This window comes from Plecotus auritus (genome assembly GCF_963455305.1).
Source record: "Plecotus auritus genome assembly, chromosome: 6".
NCBI lineage: Eukaryota > Metazoa > Chordata > Mammalia > Chiroptera > Vespertilionidae > Plecotus > Plecotus auritus.
In genome coordinates, this window is record NC_137773.1 from 103,371,402 (window position 1) to 103,397,840 (window position 26,439).

General features: G+C 43.6%; 1 protein-coding gene across 1 annotated transcript in view; it reads left to right on the plus strand.

Annotated features, from left to right (window-relative positions):
* The window catches only part of DOCK5 (dedicator of cytokinesis 5), a 227,492-nt gene that overhangs the window by 150,902 nt on the left and 50,151 nt on the right, over window positions 1-26,439 (plus strand). Inside the window, exons 19-28 of the mRNA XM_080674976.1 lie at window positions 5,177-5,274; window positions 5,511-5,600; window positions 6,921-7,021; window positions 8,722-8,856; window positions 10,941-11,052; window positions 11,764-11,834; window positions 12,328-12,434; window positions 14,565-14,701; window positions 20,152-20,247; window positions 25,051-25,149. Coding sequence (XP_080531102.1) covers window positions 5,177-5,274; window positions 5,511-5,600; window positions 6,921-7,021; window positions 8,722-8,856; window positions 10,941-11,052; window positions 11,764-11,834; window positions 12,328-12,434; window positions 14,565-14,701; window positions 20,152-20,247; window positions 25,051-25,149 — 1,046 coding nt within the window. The remainder of the gene's footprint in view (window positions 1-5,176; window positions 5,275-5,510; window positions 5,601-6,920; window positions 7,022-8,721; window positions 8,857-10,940; window positions 11,053-11,763; window positions 11,835-12,327; window positions 12,435-14,564; window positions 14,702-20,151; window positions 20,248-25,050; window positions 25,150-26,439) is intronic.

Consider the following 26,439-nt stretch of genomic DNA (forward strand, 5'->3'; position numbering starts at 1 on the left):
TACCAGATTTCAAGCTGTATTACAAAGCCACTGTTCTCAAAACTGCCTGGTACTGGCACAAGAACAGACATATAGGTCAATGGAATAGAATAGAGAACTCAGAAATCGACCCAAATCACTATGCTCAATTAATATTTGACAAAGGAGGCATGAACATACAATGGAGTCAAGACAGTCTCTTCAACAAATGGTGTTGGGAAAATTGGACAGATACATGCAAAAAAATGAAACTAGACCACCAACTTACACCATACACAAAAATAAAGTTAAAATGGATCAAGGACTTAAACATACGGTGAGAAACCATAAAAATACTAGAAGAATCCACAGGCAGAGAAATCTCAGACATATGCCAAAGTGATTTCTTCACCAGTACCACTCCTAGGGCAATAGAAACTAAAGAGAAAATAAACAAATGGGACTACATCAAAATAAAAAGCTTTTGCACAGCAAAAGAAACCATGAACAAAACAACAAGAAAGCCCACTGTATGGGAGAACATATTTGCAAATGTTATCACTGATAAAGGTTTAATCTCCAACATTTACAGGGAACTCCTACAACTTAATAAAAGGAAGATAAACGACCCAATAAAAAAATGGGCAACGGACCTAAATAGATACTTTTCAAAAGAAGACAGAAGGAAGGCCAAGAGACATATAAAAACATGCTCAAAGTCACTAATCATCAGAGAGATGCAAATCAAAATGACAATGCAGTGCACCATTTCACACCTGTCAGAATGGCAATCATCAACAAACGACAAGTGCTGGCGAGGATGCGGAGAAAAAGGAACCCTTGTGCACTGCTGGTGGGAATGCAGACTGGTGCAGCCACTGTAGAGAACAGTATGGAGTTTCCTCAGAAAACTAAAAATGGAACTCCCATTTGACCCAGTAATCCCATTTCAAGGAATATATCCTAAGAAACTAGAAACACGAATCAGAAAGGATATATGCATCCCTATGTTCATAGCAGCACAATTTACAATAGCTAAGATTTGGAAACAGCCTAGGTGCCCATCAGAAGATGACTGGATCAGAAAACTATGGTACATCTACACAATGGAATTCTATGCTGCTCTAAAAAAGAAGGAATTCTTACCATTTGGAGCAGCCTGGATGGAATTGGAGAGCATTATGCTAAGTGAAATAAGCCAGTCAATGAAGGAAAAATACCACATGATCTCACTCATTTATGGATTATAAAGAACATTATAACCTGATGAACCAATAGATAGATACAGAGGCAGTAAAGCATCAAACAAACTGTCCTATTACAGCGGGAAGGTTGGGGTGGGGTGGGGGAGATAAGAGATCAACCGAAGGACTTGTATGCATGCATATAAGCAGAACCAATGGATGCAAGACACTGAGGGGTGAGGGCATGTATGGGAGTGGGGTGGGGCGGCAATGGGAAGATATGTACACATGTAATACCTTAATCAATAAAAAATAAAAAAAATGATTAAGGAAAAAATCACACCAGTGAAGCAGAGTGACTATTGTAATGAACAGTATATGTTTTCAACTACTTATATATATACTAGGGACCTGGTGCACAGGATTCATGCACTGGTGGAGGCTGTGGCCTGTGGGGATCAGCCCCCTGTGGGAGCGTACTGACCACCAGGGGGCAGCTCCTGTGTTGAGCATCTGCTCCTTGTTTGTCAGCGTGCGTCATAGCAACTGGTCTTTCCGCCGTTTGGTCGCTGGGCTTTTATTATATAGGATTTATATAAGTCCAATGATTAAAAATTATGTGTTGCTTCTTTTACTAGATAAAGCTCTGTTAATGTTAATAGTAACTTGATGTATTAAACAAAATAGTAATAGTCCAGATGCCTGCTATATTTCCATGGGACACTTTAGTAGCCAACATTCATTAAAGCTTCAAGTGGCTAGCCCTAACCTGTTTGGCTCAGTGGATAGAGCGTCGGCCTGCGGACTGAAGGGTCCCGGGTTCGATTCCGGTCAAGGGCATGTACCTGGGTTGCGGGCACATCCCCAGTAGGGGGCGTGCAGGGGGCAGCTGATCGATGTCTCTCTCTCATCGATGTTTCTAACTCTCTATCCCTCTCTCTTCCTCTCTGTAAAAAATCAATAAAATATATTTTTTAAAAAAAATTAAAAAAAAAAAAGCTTCAAGTGGCTTAAAGATTCCAAAGTCTACATTTTAAATGCAAAGTCATCTCAAGATTTTTGTTCCAGACTTAACCAACGGGGCCATGAATCTGTTCTGCCTTCCTTTGAAATAGCAACTTACCTGGTTTGCTTGTTGGTTTCTTTGCAGAACTCTGGGGAGGCAATATGTCAGAGTAGCAATGACATGATTTTTTGGAATCACATAAATTTATTTATTTAATTTAATAAATCTTTATTGTTCAGATTATTACAATTGTTCCTCTTTTTTACCCCATAGCTCCCCTCCACCCGGTTCCCACCCCACCCTCTGCCTTTACCCCGCCCCCGGCCTCATCCATAGGTGTACGATTTTTGTCCAGTCTCTTCCCGCACCCCCCTTACCTCTTTCCCCCCAAGAATTGTCAGTCCACTCCCTTTCTATGCCCCTGATTCTATTATAGTCACCAGTTTATTCTGTGCATCAGATTTTTTTATTCACTTGATTCTTAGATTCACTTGTTGATAGATATGTATTTGTTGTTCATAATTTTTATCTTAACCTTTTTCTTCTTCTTCCTCTTATTAAAGAATACCTTTCAGCATTTCATATAATACTGGTTTGGCGGTGATGAACTCCTTTAGCTTTTTCTTATCTGTGAAGCTCTTCATCTGACCTTCAATTCGGAATGATAGCTTTGCTGGGTAGAGTAATCTTGGTTGTAGGTTCTTGCTATTCATCACTTTGAATATTTCTTGCCACTCCCATCTGGCCTGCATCGTTTCTGTTGAGAAATCCGCTGACAGTCGTATGGGTGCTCCCTTGTAGGTAACTAACTGTTTTCCTCTTGCTGCTTTTAATATTCTCTCTTTGTCTTTTGCTCTTGGCATTTTAATTATGATGTGTCTTGGTGTGGTCCTCTTTGGATTCCTTTTGTTTGGGGTTCTGTGGGCTTCCTGGACTTGTAAGTCTATTTCTTTCACCAGGTGGGGGAAGTTTTCGGTCATTATTTCTTCAAATAGGTTTTCAGAATCTTGCTCTCTCTCTTCTTCTGGCACCCCCATAATTCTGATGTTGGTACGCTTGAAGTTGTCCCAGAGTCTTCTTACATTATCTTAAACTTTTTGGATTTTTTTTTTTTGCTTTTTGCTTTTTCGGTTGAGTGTTTTTTGCTTCTTTGTATTTCAATTCTTTGACTTGATTCTTGTGTTCCTCTATTCTGTTTCTGGGTCTCTGTATAATATTTTTTATTTCAGTCAGTGTATGTTTAATTTCTAGTTGGTCCTTTTTCATATCCTCGAGGGTCTTGCTAAATTTATCGGCCTTTTCTAGAAAATTCTTGAAAAACCTAAAACCATGGTTTTGAACTCTATATTCAGTCGTTTGCTTTCCTCCATTTCTTTCATTTGTGGTCCGTTTCTTTGTCTCCGCATTTTGGCTGCTTCCCTCAGTTGATAGAGTGGCTTTGTGTGCTACATGTCCTATATGGCCCAGTGGCTCAGCCTCCCCAGTTACCTGAGGTGGACACTCTTTTTTTTTTTTTTTTTTTTTTAATATATTTTATTGATATTTTACAGAGAGGAAAGGAGAGGGATAGAAAGCTAGAAACATCGATGAGAGAGAAACATCGATCAGCTGCCTCCTGCACACCTCCCACTGGGGATGTGCCCGCAACCAAGGTACATGCCCTTGACCGGAATCGAACCCGGGACCCCTCAGTCCACAGGCCGACGCTCCATCCACTGAGCCAAACCGTTTTTGGCAAGGTGGACACTCTTGGTGCACCCCTTTATGGGCTGTGTGCACAGTCTTGTTGTAGTTAAGCCTTGATTGTTGTTGGTGTCACTGGAAGGAATTGACCTCCAGGCCAATTGGCTGTGAGGATCAGCTGTGTCTGCACTGGGAGAACTTCTGTGCTGGAGACACCCTTATGAGACAAGACTTGCAAAAGCCTCTGTGCTCAGATTGAATGGGGCAGAGTCTCAGGGCAGAGCAGACAGCATTGGTTTCCCATCATCCCTGCCCTAATAGGTCCCTGTGTCTGAGTGTCCCGTGGTAATCGCTGCAAGCACCTCTGAGAGAAAGCTGCCCTCGAGTTCTGCCCACTGCCAGACAGTCCAGTTTCTCCCCGAATGAGTCTGGGTCCCCAGAGTCTCGCCTGGAACTGGAGTTCTGTTCTGTCAGGAGCTTTTGTCTCCATCCCCCTTGAGAAAGCCAGCCACGTACTCAGTTGCCCACCCTCTCTGCACGCGCGCGTGCCCCTCAGTACCCCTGCCTTTCGCAGTTCCTCTGAGTCTCAGTGTGCTTTTCTCTTTCCTTCTAGTTGTTGAATTTCCACTCAGCCAGCCTTCCTGTGATGTCCCTTTTGTCTTTTAGTTGTAGTTTTGAAATTGTTGTGTGAGGCAGCAGTTTAGGTGTTTACCTATGCCGCCATCTTGGTTTCTCTCCTGGAATCACATGAATTTATAATTAGATTCCATTCCTACCACTTCCTGGCAGTTGTGTGACCTAAAGCGAGGAATTCAGTTTCACAAAGCCTCAGTTTCCTTATCTCAAAAATGGGAAAAATAAAGTCTGCTCCACAATATGGGTGTGACGTTTAAAAGCATTAATGCATTAATGCTTGTTTGTAAGTTCCCTTTCCCCTTTGAATCTACCGAGATACACATAGTGACAAGGGAGAAATTAAGCAGTGCAGCAAATTAGAGGGAGGACGATTACTTAAAAATAATGATATTTAAAAGGGAATGTTTTTGGCATCAGCTGTGTGGCTGTGACGCCATTATTCGCAAAACGTGAGTTCTATTCAGGTATTGTTTTATGGTCGTGAACATTAGTGGTTAATTTTTTTAAAATCTTTTACAAATAAAAGAAGACCACAAAGTTTTTCTTTGATTTAGATGGGACACAGTAAATTAATGGAATACATAAGGTATTGGCCACCATTAAGAGCCATTGTCTTTTCTAGAGAGTTTTGCAGCTGTATCCAGCAATGGTCTGGGCTGCTTTTTCTAATCGCTGTCTAATGTTTATGGTTTGTGCTCTTTTCTCCTAGTTGACCTGTTAGGCTTGTTGAATTGGCGTTCAAACTTCCAGAATATTAAACACAACCTAAAGAAGTTAATGGAGGTGGATGGAGGAGAGATTGTTAAGGTATGTTTGGATATCCATACTTAGAAATATACCCACTATATTATTACTTAAGCATTTTAAGTTAAACGTACCTTTGTAAATATAACACTTGTTATCTACATTGGTGAGCAAGAGTGATTTTTAAGAAAATGCTATTTTAAAACCTATGCTATTGAAACCTAATTATCCCTGAATTTCTATACTATGGAGCTGAGCCAAAACCACCAAATAACCTCTCTGTTTTTTTCTTTCTTCAGTTTTTGCAAGATACACTAGATGCACTTTTTAATATAATGATGGAAATGTCAGACAATGAAACATATGACTTTCTTGTGTTTGATGCACTGGTAAGCAGTTAAGCATATTAACTAGTGTTTATTCTCTGAACCGTTATTTTTTGTTATGCCTCCTGCATAAATATTTGTATACATCTGTCTTGACTATTTTTTGAGGCTAAATATCTGCAAGTGAAATTAGAAACATTTGGTTTAGATTCAAAGCCTTTCTTTTTTCTCTTTCCTAGTAGATCTCAATTTTGATGTACTTTCCCTTTCTCATGAGGGAAAACAAGGTTGTATCACATTGGAAATCAGGAATTACTTTAATCATTTAAAGTCCCACACCAGGAGAAACCACTCAGAGAGGCTTGTGGCTTGTGGCGTATGTGTGTATGTGGGTTCACGCAAGGCAGACTGACTTCCCAAGTCAGAGATGGGTCTTAGTCACATATACGTACGATACACAGCCCTGCAGATAACTCAGTGTCACACAACGCACTTAAACACACAGTCCATTCCAGGAGCTGAAATCTAGACCAGGAGAGGTGATCTGGGAAGGCCAGAGTGGTGAGGGAAGGGGGAAGTGGAAAAGGCTGACACATCCAAGCCAAGCATTATCTTCTCGTCAGGGTTTAAGCTCCGTGCAGAATTTGGAAGGTAAATTGCAGCTTTAGGTCATTCACCAACTTGGAGAAATGTGAATGCAAGCAGTCAGACCTGGATGATACAGGATGATAAGACAGGAAATGCCTCCAGCTGAGGTCACGCCTGGTCAATTATTACTCATAAACTGAGAAGGAGAGACTGGCTCTGAGCCCTGTGCCTAAGGTCTGGAGGCATTCCTGTGCCGGTGCAGGGGCAGTCTCGGTGCTCCTTGTGCACTTTCCTCATGAGTAGGTCCAGGTGCAAAGAGGTTATTTGCCGATTATGCGCTTGACAGTGATAGGAGAGCGAAATTGGGGAGCAAAAGTCCGGTGAGGTTCAGTTATTAGGGGCGCTCACACTGCACTCAGGAGAAGAATGCCATGGAATATTTCATTAGCTGCATCCGGGTCAGAGTTTATTCTTCCCACGGAAAGCCGGTTGGTATCCCCTCTCCTGCCCCATGTCTCCCCGACTGTCCCTGTGCGCTGCACTCTGAGACAGCGAGCTCCCGGAGGCCAGGGTGCTTCCGCTGGTTTCCTCGCAGCATCTACGGGGTGCCTGACACGTCATAGTCTCTGTTCATGTTAAATAGAAAGGAACCTAAGACTTGACTTGGGCTGGAATAGTAAAGTGAGAATGCTGCAGACGTAGTGAAGAAGGAAAGAGCAACTGATGTGAAATCTGGGTGTTGACACAGCGCGCGGGGCGTGTTCAGAGCTGCTATGTATGTTCCTCCCATGGCAGGTGTTTATTATTTCACTGATCGGAGACATCAAGTTCCAGCATTTTAACCCCGTCCTGGAAACCTACATTTACAAGCACTTCAGTGCCACCTTGGCCTACGTGTGAGTACGACTCAGGGAGCCTGCTGTTGGGTTGTCCAATTTGGACTCTTCGGTCTGCTTGTTGCGAAACGCGAGGGTCGTAGGCTGAGTAAACGTGGCTCCGAGGGCAGAGACTTGTTCTGAGCTTCCTGGTGGAAAGTGGGGCCATGTAACATTCTTACCCTGGAAAACGTGTGAAGTTCAGGCTCTCCTTCTGGGAAATGAGAGAAGAGATAGGCTGTTTATCTTTAAGATTCCAGAAGTTACAGGGGAGGAGCTGCGGCCATCAGGAGCATCAGCCAGGACAGGGGGCCATGCTCAGGATCTTTGTAATGGGTGTCAGTGAGATTAGGATGAGGCCCTGGGGATCTAACAGTGGGTTAAACAAAACCACGTCTGGTAGAAGAGCAAGTGGAGCTCTCAATCCTATGCCCCAGAGCTGTAGAATTATTATTCATAAACTATGAGAAGGCTTCCTTTCCCTGCATGAGGAGAAATGGTCTCTCCCTCTTCCGTGGCATAGCTTGCTTTCTGTCTTTGGTCCCTGACTGAGGAGAGCAACGAACGTTCACTCTGCACTGTGCCCAGGAGTGCTTAGTTCATCATGTGGTCTCTGTGGACTGTCATTCCAGTTATTGTGCAAAGCAGTGTGACAAGCAGTGACAGGAATGTAGCAGAGGTCAGCAAGATCTTCTGACAGAGGCTTTGCCAGATCATGCCAATTGCTGCCGGCTGGTCTGTCGGGGTAGCTGCTGACCTGGTCTTTAGGTCAAATCATGCATCCCTTGTGTCCTCTTCTGAATTAGACAAGTTCTTAGTTTTATTTGCATGAGAGTCCAGAAATGTAGTAACATATAAGTGACATGAAAGAGGTGTCCTGTAGCATAGCGGGGGCTGTAGTGCCCACTGCAGCGGGGGAAGCAGCAGCAACACCTGAGGCTTTACTTTCCACGCTGGCAGCAGCCACAGGGGAGGAGGTCCTGGCAGGCACTTTCATTCCACAGAGTGAAATGCAGCGCTCCTGGGGAGAGGAATCTGGATTTGGCCAGTTCCACATGTTTCCTCCGGATTTTCTCTTAGAAATTCGGGAGATTCCCAGAAGGGAAGTTCACCATATCAGTGCCCTCAAAAGTGTGAATTAGCAGAAGATTCAGACAATGCCTCGTCTGAAGGCTCTAGAAAGACAAAAGGAGCTATCTGCAATCTCTAATCAGGGCTGGGCTGTCTGTGGGGAATTCGGGACCATGGGTTCCCTGGTCTCCCCACACTCATGATGTCTCCTTCTGGCTGATAGTTACTGATTGCCACAGGTTTGGGCAGATGGGAGGGAATTAGACATCCTTTAAGCAAACTCTCAGACGGGCAGTCTCTACCTTCAAGGAACATCTGGAAACGTCTGTATAACATAGCAGAGACGAAAGTGTCTTTTCAGGATATGAATTTTCAACTCTTTCATTTCTTCATCCTGTTTTAACATCCTACAAAGGGAAAGAAACCATCCCCATATCTAAGCAGAAAGGAAGCTCTGAATCTAGACTGCCCTGAGGGAACTAAATTGCAAAGGAGCAGGAGCTAACTTCCCTGTTCAGGACATAGTCTAGAGGAGAAAACTGCCGATGTGATGTCTGCTCCCCCAGTATGCCAGCTTCCCTCCCTGCACGGCTCTCCCCAGCCTCTGAGGACCACTTTTCCCAGTGACATTTCCTTCTCTCCCTTTTCAGGAAACTCTCCAAGGTACTGAACTTCTACGTGGCTAACGCAGACGACTCCAGCAAGACAGAGTTGCTTTTTGCTGCTTTGAAAGCCTTAAAGTACTTGTTTAGATTCATCATCCAATCTAGAGTGCTCTACTTGAGGTAATGGTCACTGTCATAAGGTGTTGACGCCGTCCCATTCTCCATGTAGTTTTCCTCTGTCCTCGTGCTCATGCTCCACGCTGTGAGCCCTGGGTCATGGAGTTGCCAAATTTCAGAACTTCAGGTCTGAAGATGGAGGTGGACTATGAAACCATCAGAGAAGGTCCATGGGAAGTCCGTTTGGATCAGTAGAATTTCTAGGGCAGTAACGACTGAAGGACGTAGGGATGCCAGTGGCTAACGTGCAGTTTGCTGGAAGCCTTTGTTGGGGACAGCAGCTCTAGGGAGGAAAGACTATATTGAACACAGCAAGGGGCTTCATGGCAGTGCTGGGTGTAACATCTAGGACTATGAGCTGTGGATGGTGGTAGAGGGAGAATGGTGGCAGTTGTTTGGGGCGATGTTTCCTGGGGGGTGTGTTTCCTTGCTGACACCATGCTTAGCTGCTGGTGAAACAGCCACAGAGATAAGATACTTCCCAGTTTGGCCGGAACCGGTTTTGCTCAGTGGATAGAGCGTCGGCCTGCGGACTGAAAGGTCCCGGGTTCGATTCCGGTCAAGGGCACGTAACTTGGTTGCGGGCACATCCCCAGTAGGAGGTGTGCAGGAGGCAGCTGATCGATGTTTCTCTCTCATCGATGTTTCTAACTCTATATCCCTCTCCTTTCCTCTCTGTAAAAAATCAATAAAATATATTTAAAAAAAAAAAAAAAGATACTTCCCAGTTTGGATTCCTAGAATAACGGCTCCTTCAGAAAGAGGAGAAATCAGGAAAGAGGAAGTACCTTTTCTGGGAATGCTCGCAATGCGGTGCTGTCCCTGACCTTCAGTAATTAGAGCTGGATTTCCAAACAGTTAAATATATCTGTAAGGCAGAAGGAAAGGGTCTGTGGATTGGAGCATGTATATTTTAAAAAGTTGTGTATTGAAAACCTATAAACAAAGGTAAACAAGTTACCTGAAGAAAAAAAAAAAGCTTGTAACATATAGTACAGATCAAAGGTGAATAGTTGTACTGATTAAAGGCTCTTATGAATCAAGAAATGATTGACAAATATCTCTAAACAATAGAAAACAAGCTACAAAAGAAAAATTTAAGTGGTTGATTTTTTTTTTTTTTAATCCTCACCTGAGGATATTTTTTCTATTGCTTTTTAGAGAGAGTAGAAGGGAGTGAGGGAGGGAGGGAGGGAGAGAGAGAGAAAGAGAGAGAGGGGGGGGGGGAAGGATGTCGCATTTGTCCAGTAATACTTATTGGTGTGGAAGAACCATCCTCTCAGTTTGTGGGCACATCTTGAAGACTCAGAGCACTTTAATCACACAGGCAGGCGTCAGTAAAGACTAAGGTGTCCTGTGTCCCGGGAAGACCCCTCTTGGAGAGCAACCAGCATGGCCAGTTCAATGGACAGAGTGACACTGACTGGACTGGCGGACGGGGCTGGGTTCAGAACGTTTCTGGGTTGAGGGGCTTTTCTACCCATTGTCTGAAACTTCAACTCAGAAGGCCAGGACTTGATTAGATGAGACAAAATGATTAGAGTGACACAGAGAGGAGGAGGGAGGAGGAGTGGGGGAGTGATGCTGAAGAGTAGAGCATAGCAGGTGTGGTGTGAGGGCAGTTAGCTGGGCGTCCCGAGCTTACTGGGCATCCTGCTCCTGAGCTGAGGAAGGCAGGTGAGCAAGCTGGACTCATCTGCCACTCCAGGCCAAACAGCTTCCTGTGCTCTCCCCGTGCTGGCAATGCCCCAAGGACACCAGCATGAGGCCATCAACAAGGTGGTCTTCAGACAGCACGTGGCATCCCTCCTGACTGGCTGGCCATAGTGGACCAGCTGAGAGCTCTGTGGTAGGACGGTTCATACATACAAATGACCTCCCTGATGGTAATAGCAGGTGGTGATAACTTCTCAGGCCATTAGGTTTCTCCCCAAAATTATCTCAGAGCAGCTACGACTTCTCTTTGTACAATTCCAAGTGGTGACCAAGGGAGGCATGGGTCTCCACCGTTGTTGAGGCAACAGATATATCTCAAAATTTCTTGTAAAGATGTAAAATCTTACTGCTTTTCTCTTTTTCCGATTAAGATTTTATGGCCAAAGTGAAGATGGAGATGAATTTAATAACTCAATCCGCCAGTTATTTCTCGCTTTCAATACACTAATGGACAGGCCTCTGGAGGAAGCTGTGAAGATCAAGGTCAGGATGGCTTTGTGGGGACCACGACACTGTCAGTGAGGATGGCCTGGGTCAGCATAGAACTAGTCTCATGGGTGGGAGAGACTAGTTCTTGTGGATTTTAGTGAGCGCTTGTGAGTTTTAGTATGACTTACAGAAAGTACAGGGGGAAACCTTCTTTTACTTTTATTGTACTTTTGTATTCTCAAGGGTCAGTTTGCCAGAAACAAGCTGCCCTTTTAGAAATCCCTTGAATGACTGGTGCGGCCCCTGGGAATTCAGGCCTGGATTCTGATGTTAAAGGCGACAGGTTTTTATTTTTAGTCCTGGTCTTTCCGCAAGCCCCGGGTCACCATAGTTTTCATCATTGTCACTTTTTTTAATGTAAAATAGGTAATCTCTAAAGACTCACTTTTGAACTTTATTATTTCCTCTTTGCTCATTATGGCAATGTTGTGAGGGAGAGGTCAAGGTTTTAACTGCCTCTTGGATACAAACATGAATACCAAATGGGCAGAGCCTGTTGGTAGTGCAGACAGAAAGCTGAGCCTCCTGACTTTTCAGGAAAAAAGATTTTAGGAGGTTGTGTATCACATCAGCGTTCCCCTTCGTTGCAAGAACACCTGTGCCCGGTTCCCTGTTTCAGATCCAAGCCTTTGGTTCCTGGGATGAAGCGGTAAATTCTGTGTTTGTCCTGCTCGGCAACTGACTGCCTGTGGTGTTTCCTTACAGGGCGCAGCTCTGAAGTACCTTCCTAGCATAATTAACGACGTCAAACTGGTGTTTGATCCTGTTGAGCTCAGGTAAATAGCAAAAAACGTATTCACTGAGCCATTTTGTGCTCAGTTCTGGGAAGATTCAAGAGAAGCCACAAAGCCTGCTTCTGAAGAGGTTTGCATGTTGTCAAGGGAAATGGGACGCGCAGACCTAAAATTAACTGCAGAAGAAAGTACATAATAATATGCTTCCAGCCCTATACCTACGTATCCCAGGATGCTAAGTCAGATGGCCATGGGCATGGGTGGAATTAGCAGAAATGGATTCTGCAGAAGTTGAGTGTTAAGGCAGGTCTGAAAGCGGTTATGTCCTGGGGGTACTTGGGAAGTTTAAGCAGAGTTAGCTCTAAGGCTGAGCCCTGTAGTGAGCAAGGAATAGAGTCTCTTCCTTTGCTTCCTCGAGACGGCCTCTCAGGTCATTTGGGAGAGATTTCCAGGTGAACCTCAGAGCAGAGGGGAAAGGGTAAGGGCACCTTGAAGTTGGCGCCATGGGAACGCTAACCACGGGCTTCCCTTCCAGCGTGCTCTTCTGCAAGTTCATTCAGAGCATCCCTGACAACCAGTTAGTTCGCCAGAAGCTGAACTGCATGAGCAAGATCGTAGAGAGTAATCTTTTTCGGCAGTCCGGTAAGTCTCCACCAAAACCAGCTGCCTGTTGAGATCCTACTCTTGCTTCTGCAGCCAACACTGGCCCCCTGTTAAGTGCCACTGATGTCCTTGCTAGTGTTTGCTGGCACTTCAGAACCTCTTGGGAAACCAGCTTTAAGGAGAAGGTGAAGTCAGTTCGGTATCTCCAGTAGTTCCTAAAAGAGCCAAACCATGTGCTCCTTAATTAGAACAGTCAAGTGTTTCATTAATTAGGGAGCTTTGTCTGCAAAATAGGAACCAACAAGCAAGCAGGAAAGATAGTCTTTTTAAATAAATGCTGCTTCTTTGGCCCATTTGTAGCATATCCTCGAAAACTAGGGGCAAGGGTCAGCAGTGCAGTGTGTGCTGGGCGCATCTGGCCCAGCACCACTTATTACGTGCATCTAGTTCCATCTCCATGCTCAGTCATGCCACATGAATAGCTGAAAATCAACCGTGGTGGAAGTATTTACATCATGGAAGTTGGCAAACACTATAAATCAAAAGGGTGATTTTTTGGGGGGAGGGGGGTTACTAGCAAACTGCTGGGAGGGGTGGAGGGAGGAGTAAGAAAACACTTTCACTGGTAAAATACTATTCATTTTTTGAAGAGTCAAGCATGTAGCCACTAAGTCTAAATCACTGTGCTCCTGACCCAAAGCTGATAGGGGGAAGAGGTCCGATAGCCAGTCTTTCCCCCAATAAACCCCAACCTGGCTAGAGGGGGCAGCTGTGGGAACTTGTTTTGCATCTTCCAGCAAGTCATGAAGTCCTGAGGGTGACCTCATGTTATTTGTGTTGCCTGGGGGAGGCGAGTGAGACCAGCAGGACTCCTCAGAAAGAGGAAAGTTGAGTGAGTCATGGTGGTAGAACCATCATGGCCTTGCCTCTGGCTGATCATGTGACTTTCTGGCTGGTCATGTGACTTTAAGTCTCCACTTCTGTTTCTGTGTAACGAAGGACTTGAACTAGATCAAGTGAGAAGTCTCTGACTCTGATGGTTTGTGACCCTATGAATGTGTGCTTAGAGATTTCACCTTTTGCAAGGACACAGTTGGAAAGTAGTACAAAAAACTAGTGAGTGCTCTGCAATAGAAAATGTAATATTACTAAATGTCTTGGTATGCTGGGATAACCTCTGCCTCTAAGAGTGCAGAAAGGATAAAAGCCAGTAAAGGTGGATGTTTGCGCCCTGGAGCAAGCATGCCCTAGTTGGGTTCATTTAGGGGAAGTATTCTCACTGTTGACAGTCACTCTTTGAGTGTGAGTGTCAGGATATCTGGATTCGCCATATAATGTTTTACAAGGTGAAGATTCCAAAAGGAAGATGCAGGCGTTACTCTGTGAAGCCCACCTGCCTGCGAAAACGTAGACAGAATGTCCGTGAGGCACGTTATAGTGAAGCTGGGCTGTTATAAGAATTTTAGAGTAAATTTTCTCAATTGGGTAGAAAATCTCAAAACAAAATTATTTTACTTTCTTTTTCTATTTTTCACATTTTTTTCAACTATAGCTCACATTCAATATTACTTTGTATTGGTTCCAGGTGTACAGCATAGTGGTTAGACAATCATATGCTTTACAAAGTGATCCCCCTGCTATTTCCCGTGCCCACCTGGCCCCATCCATAGTTATTACCGTGTTACTGACATTCCCTGTGCTGTCCTTTACATCCCCATGACTGTTTTGTAACTACAATCAGTGCTTCTCAATCCCTTCACCTGTTTCACCCACGTCCCCACTCCCTCCCCGCAGACAGCCATCAGTCTGTTCTCTGTATCTGTGTCTGTCTCTGTCAAAACCAAATTTCTAACTGTATAACCTGCTTAGTTTATTAGTTTTATATGGCTTTGCTTTCAAGTATCAGGTTGGCAATTTTTAAAAATGGCTAAAGAAACTGTTAAATACTTTAAGCATTGTGTTACAGTTACCGATGACAGGTACAATTTTCTTAGTTTTAAAAATCGAGTTACAGGGCTGAAGTTCCTAAACTCGGGTGCTCCTGAGGGATCCAGCGCTGCAGGGCGGAGTGCAGCCGGGGCTGGGGAACAGGCAGGCATGCATTGCAGGGGAGCGGCGTTCAGCAGGTGGCCCTGCCCTGCAGCTGTGCGGTCTCATCTTCTGCCTCAGAGTGCAGAGACGTGCTCCTGCCGCTGCTGACAGACCAGCTCAGCGGCCAGTTAGACGACAACTCCACCAAGCCTGACCACGAGGCCAGCTCGCAGCTTCTGAGCAGCATCCTGGAAGTGCTGGACAGGAAAGATGTGGTGAGTTGAATGGTCACTGATGCGGACCACAGCACACACTGGTCCCGTTGCCGCGGGCGAGAGTGACACTGTGTGTGGCCTTCCGGGTCCCAGGGCTTGGCCCCGGCAGTTGAGAATCTGGGTACTGGGCAGGCCGCCCCCATTTTGGAAATGGTTAGAGAGGCTTGTCCTTGCTGGAGCCTGCTCTGCAAGTCTTGGCCAGGAGAGTCCGCTTGCTGCTGGGGCTGGCACTGCCCGCTTCTCCTGCTTGTCCTCTTTGAGATCCCTGTGAGCACCTTTTAGAACCAGAGCCTGTTTACACGTTACTTTTTTTTTTTTTTTTTTTTTTTTTTTTTTTTTTTTTTACAGAGAGGAAGGGAGAGGGATAGAGAGTTAGAAACATCGATCAGCCACCTCCTGCACACCCCACACTGGGGATGTGCCTGCAACCAAGGTACATGCCCTTGACCGGAATCGAACCTGGGACCCTTCAGTCCACAGGCCGACGCTCTATCCACTGAGCCACACCGGTTAGGGCTACACGTTACCTTTTATGCAGAAACCTTGGCCTTCTTTACCTCTGGTACCTGACCACACCATTGTACATGCTCCTGAGCTTCTTGGAAGTTCTCATTTTCACAGTGTCTCTGACGCTGATCCTTTGGAGCCTCATGGAAATGACGTGTTTTCTTATCTGGCCTCGTCTCTATGATGTAGGCACCTGTGCCCCTAAAATCCTGGGGTGGAATCGGCCTGGGTTTGCGATGTCCCAGGCTAGCACAGCCCACAGCCGAGGCGGAATCTCCACTCAAGAGGCCGGAAAACCTTGCAGAAAGTGTTCAGTTTAGCACTAACCATGGTCACCACCTCCCACTATGGCTGCATGGCATTGGCTTACAGAGCAGGGAAATCACCATTGGTTGTTCTCTTACCGATATCTTTAGATTCAGTTCTGCTGAGTGATAGGAGAAACGCTGCCCTTTCCCCATAGGTAGACCCTGGGTTCACCTCTCAGGGTCCACCCCAGTTTGGCTACAGCCTGACTCATCTCCTGCTGGCCATGACATGGGCATGCTTACATTTCTGATAGTCACACCTCCGCCCCACAGGGACAGCAGGACATACTGCTAGGTACCTGCCTGTCTTCTTTCCCTGAGCCCCAATTTGCACTATTTATTTAGTATTAATTATAGATCATCCCCTCCCCCCCCCTTTTTTTGCTTAAATGTATTCTTAGAAACCATATTATAAAATGGAATAACTTTCCCATAAGGAATTTTGTGATTAGGGATTTGATTCCTAACCAAGGACTTTGTGACAAATAAATAAATGTGATTACTCATGTCATAATAACAATAACATTTTTAAAATGTAACTCTTTATGACTCAGTAATTAAAAAACTAAAATGAAGCTCAGAACCCCATAAAGTTGGCAATAGTGTGCTAGGCACTCTGGCTTAGTGAGGGCTGCAGTGTTCTAAAATCATGCAAATACGTAAATGATCCTAAACTAACCTGAGACACAGGAATCAGGCAGTGCTGGGTTTCTCGTCCCAGTATTACCAGCTCTTTATCCTTTGGCAATCTCGTGGTGCCCACTTTGCCGTTCAATAATATGTAGGAATTGTTTGAGATGACTTCTTAGGCTTCTTCCACTTCTGATCCTGTTGTTGTCTTTTAAATATCTACACTAATAAAAGAGAAAGGTGCAAATTGACCATACCTTCCTGATGCCCACCAGCCAATCAGGAGTGAGTATGCAAATTAACCAACAAAGATGGTGGGTTAAGCATACACAGGTGCCCAGTGGCCGGGGGCGGTCCGCACCGCCCCAGCTGCTCCGGGCCTCTGGGCAGCATGGGAAGGCGGAAAGGCAGCTCCGGGCCAGAGCAAAGGCAGTGCTGGCAGCCAGGGGAAGGAAGGCCCATTCTTGCACGAATCTTCGTGCATTGGGCCTCTAGTATATAATATCTCTGCCTACCTTCTTACTACAGAGAATGATTCTTCAAAAGTGACTTGACTGTATTTATATTCCGTATTAGGATATTTAACTGGCTTAAAAATTATTTTTCTCTTCCCTATGATGTTTCCTGTAATGAGCAGAGGCATTCAAAATGATTGATCTTAAAACTCTGTTAAAGTAGTAAATTCAGTCATTTTTGTTGGTGGTGATGGTATGTTGCTTTTTACCCCCACCATAAGCATTTAAAAACGTACAAGCTAACTTCCTGTGTCTTCCTGTATTCTCTCATCTCCTCAGCAAATTCCTGGCTCTAATTACTGGCATTTATTGCTATGCCTCTTTTATAGTCCAGGATTCCCTCCTCCTTCCCAAAGCTTTATCTCCTCCTTGTCCTTATTCTTCAAAGTCCAGCGGCAATAAACACCTCCAAGAAGTTGTTCCTGGCACAATTCTGCCCAAACTCCCACACTCTGCTAGTTCCCTTCTGCCTCCTTGTGTCTTTTTTAAGGGTATTATCCTTTTGTACCTTGAGTTATGAATTCGGTTCACAAACACTTTTGAAGCCGCCCCCAGGCTCCAGGCCTGGTGATAGGTCTGAGAATGCCTGAGGGAACAAGACAAGCAAGTGGCCAGCCCTCCTGGAGTTGACCTCAGGCATCTTGTGCTTTGTTTATTTATACTCATGCCCAGCTCTCCTGCTGGAGGGCAAGTCTCTTAAGGGCTCAGGGGATGCTGTTCATTCCTCCACACAAGGCCCTTTGAGGACTTCCACACCTGTCAGGGTGAGAATATGGAAATGGTATGTAATTGGAGGTGAAAGCAGCATCACCAGGACAGGCAGGGGGCTTGTTTTTTGTTTTTGTTTTGTTTGTTTGTTTGTTTTTTAATTTATTTTAGAGATGATAAGAGAGAAAGAGAGAAACATCAATGTGAGAGAGAAACATCGATCAGTTGCCTCCCGCATGCACCCAGACCAGGGATCGAACCTGCAACCGGGGTATGTACCCTGACTGGGATCAAACCCACCACCTTTTGATGTACAGGACGATGCTCCAACAAACTGAGCCGCCAGGGCAAGAGGCAGGTTTTATGATTCACTTTCATTCACAGAAATGGGAAGCAAATTAAGTAATAAAAAGCAAGGAAGGAAAGAAGGTGAGGGAGAGGGAAAGCTAACAATACTTGATGTTTTAATAAAACTACATTCGGCAATGCTTTGGTTATTTGAAGCATTAACCAGGAGTTTCAAAATATCTATAATGAAGCAAGAATGGGTAAAGGCTTTGAAAAGTCAGGTTGAATATTGATAAGTTGAAGTTGAATGAGTGTAACACCAAATCACACCCCTCCCCCAAATAAAACAAAAACAGAAAGAAGGAAAAATAAAAAAATTAGTTGGGCAGATGCACACAATAATGAGGGATTTTTGTGTTCATCTGCCCAACTAATCCCTGTAAGGGAACCTTTTTATTTGCAGCTATGAAAAACTGAAGCTCAACAAGGTTAAATAAGTGCTCAAGAGTCACACCTGACAGAATCAAACTGTTAAATCCCTAAGTTAGTCTGCTCGGGCTGTCCAGACAAACAACACAATTAAAAAATGGGCAGAGGACCTGAATAGACACTTCTCCAAAGAGGACATACAGATGGACAAGAGACATGAAAAAAGTTAAATGTTCTAATCATCAGAGAGATGCAAATTAAAACCATAATGAGATATCACCTCACACCTGTCAGAAATGGCTTTTATCAATAAATCAACAAACAAATACAGGCAAGGATATGGAGAAATGGGAACCCTCATGCACTGTTTATAAGAATGCAGACTGGTGCAGCCCCTGTGGAAAACAGTTTGGAGTTACCTCAAAAAATTAAAAGTGGAACTGCCTTATGACCCAGTTATTCCACTTCTGGGAATATATCCTAAGAAACCTGAAACACTAATTCAAAAGGATATATGCACCCCTATGTTCATTGCAGTGTTATTTATAATAGCCAAGATTTGGAAGCAGCCCAAGTGCCCATCACTAGATGAGTGGATAAACAAGCTGTGGTACATTTACACAATGGAATACTATGTGGCCATAAAAAAGGAGGAAACCTAACCTTTTGCAACAGCATGGATGGACCAGGGGAGTATTCTGCTAAGTGAAAAAAGCCAGTCAGTAAAAGACAAGTACCATATTATTTCACTTAATTGTGGAATCTGATGAACATAATAAACAAACAAAATAGAAACAGACTCGTAGATTCATAAAATAGACTGACAGCTGTCATAGGGGAGGGAGGTTTGGGGGGTGCTGAATGAAAAAGATGAAGGATTAAGAAAAAAACAACTCACAACACTATGGTGATTATCAGAGGGGAAGGGGGATGGGGAGAGTCAGAAGAGGGTAAATGATGATGGAAGGGGACTTGACTTGTGATGGTGAACACACAGTACAATATACAGATGATGCATTACAGAATTGTTCACTTGAAACCTGTATAATTTTATTAGCCATGTCACCCCAATGAATTCAATAACCATTTTTTGAAAAAGTCGTCCTCATTTAATGTCATTGATTAGATTCTGTGACTTTAAGTGAAACCACATATAATGAGACGTTTTACCACGGGCTACTTGAGGCAAACAGAGTTAAGTTTCTGAGACATCTCATCAACATTATAATGCAACAACATTGCTTGAGAACCTGCAGTACCGTAAACTAGGCTGGAGGCTGGAGGCTGGAGGCCCAAGGTCAAGGTCAAGGTGCGGGCATGGTAGGGTTTGCGTGAGGGCTGTCCTCTGAGCTCACAGGTGGCTCATTTTGCACATGGCCTTTCCTCGGTGTGCGTGAGTCAAGTGAAAGAAAAGGCAAGCTCTCTTAATCTCTGATATGGACACTAATCCCATCAGACCCAGGGCCTTGCTTGCCTTCACGACCGAATGCCCCCAAAGTCCCCATGGCCACAAGCCATCACAGTACTGGTTAGAGCTTCAACACAGGGATTTTGAACACATCTCCTTGACTCGAGTTTCTCAGGGGTTTTCCTCCTACTGAGAACTTGGTATTATTGCCTTTCACTTCCTGGGCATGTGCCTAATTGTCCTGGGCAACCTGACCTGCTCAGAATCGGGACCAAGGACCTCGTGCCAATGCTGCCCTCCCAAAATGTGCAGAGGTGGTGGCAACAGTGAGCTCTCCGTGGACCCGGTGGTCTGGACTGTCAGGGCGGCCTACTTCCCCGGCAGCCCCATGCTCATCTTTAAAATATTACAGCTGGAACAACTGTAATAATCTGAACATTAAAGATTTAATAAAAAATGAAGAAAAATAAATAAAATGTTACAGCTGATTACTTTCAACTGAGTCCTTAGTGTCGATGTTAGGTATTTTTCTCTGCAACGGTGTTTTCCTTTTGGATGAGAGGTTGCTTGGGAGGGAGGAGCCAGAAACCTCCTCTGTGCAAGGTTTCCCCGCAGAAAAGTGCAGAGTCAGAAGGGGTGTGCCTGTCTCTCCCCCAGGGCCCCACGGCCATGCACATACAGCTGATCATGGAGCGGCTGCTGAGGAGGATCAATCGGACCGTGATCGCGATGAACCGGCAGTCTCCCCACGTCGTGAGTATCGCTTCAGGGGCCCTCTGCTGCTGCTGCCTGGGTGCCCCACCTGCCTTAATGTGAGGCCTGGGACCAGTGTCCTGGACCAGACTCACAGGCCCTGCCCCGCCCCGCGTGCGGCCCGCCCAGCCCAGTGTGCATCTGCACCTGCATGTACAGTGGCTTGGGAGTGAGGGGTCTGGAACTTTCCAGCCTCCCCAGATGGGATGGATGGTGGGTTACCGCTGCGGGCATATCTTAACTCTGACTGGTTTTCTCTTGGGAAGGTTAAGGGGAGCGTTTTTAAGGATTCCCTAAATATAAGGCATGCCGGTCCATTCCTGAGGAGTCTTGCTCAGGTTGAAGGTTAAACAAAAGCCTGGTCTAATACATTAAAGCTGAGACCCACCAAGATATGCGGGCACCCTAGGAAGACTGATAATGCTGCTTCTGTTCGAACGAATATTCTGAGTATTTAATATTTTATTCAAGGAAAATCTGAGTCTTTGGGAGCAGAAAATGAGGGGTTTGGGTAACTGCATTCAACATTTCCTCTACCATCTCAAGTAATTTACTTCTGACTCTGTTTCTGCAGCCTCTGTCTGATCCTCCTCATTAGACCCATAATAGTAACAGCTCCCAGCTGTAGTGCTGATAATAGTAGAAGTCATTAGCCAGTTATTTCTGTGTTCCAGAAACTGTCTTAAGCACTTTATAGTTCAACAAAAGCTTGCACCCATCCTGTTAGGAAGCTCTTTCATTAGCTCCATTTTTCAAATGAGGAAACATGCAAAGAGTGGTTAAGAAACCTGGTGAGGTTACATACATGCCAGAGGGTTGAAGTAGGGTTGGGACCAGGCAGCCAGCCTGGCTCAGAGCCTGGGCATGTTGTCAACCAACCCCGTCCCCAGCAGCTTTTACCAAGTTGTTTCCAACTGTGTCCTGTAGGTGCCCGGGAGGAATTTGGCTAAGTTCAGTTTCCCCCTTGCATCCTAGTTCCACTAATGTTCAGTGTGCTTATAGATCGGCACCTTGTGGTGCCCTCCAGCGCTTTTGGTTCAAAGGAAAAAAACAAACATTTTCAAGAACCTGTGATTAAGATGCTTTTATTTTATTTTTTTTTTTTAAATATATTTTATTGATATTTCACAGAGAGGAAGGGAGAGGGATAGAGAGCTAGAAACATCGATGAGAGAGAAACATCGATCAGCTGCCTCCTGCACACCTCCCACTGGGGATGTGCCCGCAACTAAGGTACATGCCCTTGACCGGAATCGAACCCGGAACCTTTCAGTCCGCAGGCCGACGCTCTATCCACTGAGCCAAACCGGTTTCGGCGATTAAGATGCTTTTAGAAGTGCCTGTGTTGCTCTGGCCTCTCATTCTCCATCTACTATGTCTATTAGATGTCAGAAAATATGACTGAGACCACAGGTAACTATTGAAAGCCAACTTGTATCATTATAAAAGTGAAGCATCTTTTATTTGCGATATTAAAAGATATAATTAGATGTTCATTAGAGGACATAGTAAGAAAGCTATCCCAAATTGCTGTAGTAAATAAAAACCACTTATTTAGTCAACGAATATGTATTAAGGAGCTGCTGGATGCCAGGTGCTATTCTAGACACTGGAGATACATCAGGGACAGAACAGACGGAAACCACGCCCTTAGCAAAGCTTCCCGCCTAGTAGTAACAGCAACAACAAATAATACATAGTGTTAGGAGATAAGTGCTCAGGAGAAAAAAAAAATGTGCAGGATAAGGGTGGGAGAATTCAAACAAGATGGCTAAAAATGGCTCTCCTGAGAAGGTAGAATTTGGACAAAGACTTGCAGAAGGTGTGGGAGTGTGGGTGTGTGGGGAAGGGCCTTCCAGCCAAGGCAGAAATCCTAAGAGGTCCCTCCTAAGATCTCCATCCAAGTGCTGGAGCCGATCCAAATAAGCATGTAGAGAAATGCCTGCAAGCAAAACGTCTTTCTGCTAGATCAAAACTTGGGATGATCCAAAGCTTATTATAAAAGGATTCAGTTCTTGTATTAAAGGTATAGGACTGGCTGGACACACCATTAATGTTATTGCCACACCATTGCTGCCATTATGTAAAGAGTATTTAAAGAAAGGCAGGTTGGTAACTATGCTGTTTAGAAAATGATATATTGATACACATAATGATACAGATAATATTTACTATGTCTGAATTTACATTTACCTATTCAGCTCCTGTTAGTAGAATCATCCATTACCCTTCTTGTTTAACTCAGGGATGTTGGCTCGGTATGTTTGAAGGGAAGGGTGAGGATGTGAATGTGAAAGTGGCTGAACTGCTGCCATGTTTCTGTTAAAGCAAGATGATGGTTGTGGACATGGCTGAGATGCATGAGTGACAGAGGGACCAAGCGAGCACAGTGAGAATGCTTGAGAAAGATAAACATAAGACGGAGAAAGCGAGGGAAAGACATACGAAGAGGCAAAGACACAGTCATAAAAAGAAATACACACACATATATATATATATAAAACATATACTTATGTACACACATTATATTGTTTTCATAACTATATAGATGGCTTAATAAAGTTCTGGATAACAAGAATAGTTAAATATTAGAAGGTTCATTAATAAAATATATCAATTCAATAAGAGGAAAAATACTTCATGACTCCAAAGATGCCAGAATATATGTGATATGACATCTATTCCAAATTAAGAATAGGAGATGTTTTTAACATGCAGTCACCAGGCACCTATTAGGTAATGGCCATAAAAAGGAGAATTAAAATATTAAATCTCAACACTGTTGAGATTTTTCTATAAGTTCTAGCCAATGTAATAAGACCCAAAAATATTCTAAATATAAATATTGAGAAGGAAAAATAATTTTCATAATTGTTATTATTTTTAGCTGAAATGGCTACCATATTAGGGAACCCAAGAGAGTTAACGGAAATTTTAATAACTGATGAATAATTTATTAAACTAACTGGTTTCAAAATAAATATTATTCAGCGACCTTTCTATATTACAAAAATAGCTATGCAGAAATTTCAAAAAATGTTCATTTAATGTAGTCACAAAAATATTAGAATAAAAAATAAATGGAAGATACACATAATGAATAGCCCAATAGAAGTGATAATGCAGGATATGCCTGCCAGATTTGAAAACATTATAATGCTGCAGTAATTAAAATAGTGTTGGACTCAAGCAACAGAGTACATATATCAACAGGACAGAACTGAGGGAATTTAAAAGGAGACTTTAGATTAAGTGAAAAATTTTACCTTTCAATGGGGAAAGTGAAGATTTTTAATAAATTTTATTTGGAAAATATATGAACAATGTGGAAAAAATCTGTTTGACTTTTATTTTATGTTATACCCACAAAATAAATTTCAGATAGAATGAATGGTTTAATGTAAAAAAAAAAATTAAATCCCAAGGCAGCTAAAAGAAAATATAAATGAATATATACGTATTTTTAAGAGAAAAGAGATTCATGATTTTTTTAAAAAAATTGAAAGGATACCATCAAAGAAGACAATAGATTTTACTAGTTAAAAAATTTAAAGTCTTATATGTGGAAAAAATAAATGTATATAAGCAAATGAAACTTTAAAAACCAAACTGTAAAAATTCTTTTTAAAATATGTGACAAGTGGCTAATAGCCTTAATATTTAAAGAGCTATTACAAACCACTAAAAAAATATTTTAATTAAAAAAGGATAAAGAATATGAGCAAACAGCAAAGGGAGAAAAATAAGTGACTGACAAACATATGGACAGAATGTGTAATTCAAAGCAGGAAATGCAAATTAACCAAAAAGGAGATTAAATAAAAGCTCAATACCATGAATAGGTAAAAGCCTGGAGAAACAATGGTGTGGACACTGATGGGAATGTAAACTTCATGCTGGGTTGCAGTATATGTGACAAGCCTTAGAGCATTAAATTTACATTGTGTTATAATTAGAAAATCAACTTTTAAAACAAAAGAGGTTAAGACAGACTCTCATTCAGAAAGAGGTGTACACGAATAGACTTGGTTGTTTTTGTGTTTAGGAAGTCATTCCCTCCATCCCAAGAACAGCTGTATATTCATCTGCTCTGTGCCAAATTCATTTAAATTTGTGTTGTTTTCATAATGATGCCAAAACAGGAAGCTATTTACCTCTGGATATTTGCCCTCTGGCTAGAAAAATTATAATTCAAATACATTTGGATGAGGGGAAAGCACATTATATATGTAATTCCTGACCTCAAAAATAGAAATGATAGTAATCATCTAATTAGGTGCACAGTTACACGCACGTGACATACTGGGTATAACTGGCTCAAGGCTCCTAGAGTTGCAGAAATGACATTGAAGTTTTCAGTCAGGAGCCTCACTTCCTGTCCTATACATTCTCCGTTCCTCCGCTCTATTTTGCTGTCTCTCTTTTTCCTCCAAACCATATTCCTCCCAACAATCTAAGTATTCCAGACGTTTCTCTCTGGACCTCTAGCCGACAACTCTGTCTCAACAAGAAGCCGGAGTCCACAGCTGGGGTTTCACTAGTAATCTAGCTGAGATTGTGGAGGCAGTAGCCCCTGACCTACAGGCTGCACAAACCTTCGCTGCCCTCCACATTCCTCACCTCAACGTTGAAGAGGTTGATTCAGGCAGAAACAGCACAGCGTGTACCCTGGGAACCCTTGGAATGTTTCCAGTTGGCTTGGTCCCTGCTTAGGTGATTGGGTGGGAAAGCCAAGTACATGTGCCCAAACCTTGTTTGTCAGTTGGTCTAAGGGGTTTGGGGTCTGTGTTTTTTTTCCTTCAGGGGAGTCTTGTTGCGTGCATGATCGCCATCCTGCGGCAGATGGACGACAGCCACTACACCCACTATATCAACATTTTCAAAACCAACCAAGACATCAGTGTAAGTTGTCTTTATGGAGTCCTGGTGACCTTAAGGAGCCTTATATTCAGCAAAAAACAGTAACCAAAACTGAGCACTGGGCGTCCGGGGGTCTCTCCCCATCCATCTTCATGCCAGCTCCTTTCATGTGGGGTCCACAGTGCTGAAGAAAAGGGAAGTATTGATTCTCTCTCTCTGGGGTAGGACTTGAAGATGAGTATAATTTATATACCCAGGGTCCTCACTCAACCCCCTGAGTTTCTTGGGCTTAAAGAGAGCTTTATTTAGAAACATTTGGGAAATGTTTTTGCTCTCAAAAGAGGATAGCGTCTTCTTTTTATGGACAATAGTTAACTCCTGCCTGGCAAGGGTTTTAGGAGGCCGAGGTGTGTGAGGTCTTCTGACGTTGTTGAAGGCATCATTTTCAGTAGTTCCTGGAAAGGGAGACAAGAAGAGGTAATGCCTGCCCCTTACAACCCTTAATCTTCAGTTGAAAGTATTCCATTCCCTTGTTTTAAAGAAAATTGTTCTCAGAGTTACTATTCAGCATATAAGCAAAGGTTGCCTGAGAGGCTAAGCCAGGCCTCTGGCTACCCCCCAGAATTCTTCCCTTCAGGGATTTTTTAGTGGCTGTTAAAAGTCCCTGATGGTACCATCTTGTAAGCAGTGAGCTGGACATGGATCTGGATTAACCATTTGATGCCCCATAGCTGTGGTCTTTGCTCTCAATCACTTCCCATCGTCCATGTGTATTTCAGTCTTCTTTATGCTCTAGATCAGTGGTCAGCAAACTCATTAGTCAACAGAGCCAAATATCAACAGTACAATGATTGAAATTTCTTTTGAGAGCCAAATTTTTTAAACTTAAACTTCTTCTAATGCCACTTCTTCAAAATAGACTCACCCAGGCTGTGGTATTTTGTGGAAGAGCCACACTCAAGGGGCCAAAGAGCCGCATGTGGCTCACGAGCCGCGGTTTGCCGACCACTGCTCTAGATTGTCTGCTTTCTGGATGGTCTATGGCCATTGCACCCAAGGACACCCAGCTCCTTTCATGCCAGTCACCCTCCATTTAGTGAGGTCCCATGATGGGAAAACACAGGAAATTGCAGAAAAATGACTGCTTAGTAGTAGTGGTAGTAGTAGTAGTAGTAGTAGTAGTTGGCCCAATAATGAACTCTCCCAATGCTGTATTGGACCATGTGGCTTAATCTGGAGGCGTACTTGGGCCTCCACTTGGGCCAGCTCTGGCAGGCAGTGTGGCACAGGACCCACAGCAATGAGTAGGTGTGCCTGCGAGACCAGGTGCAT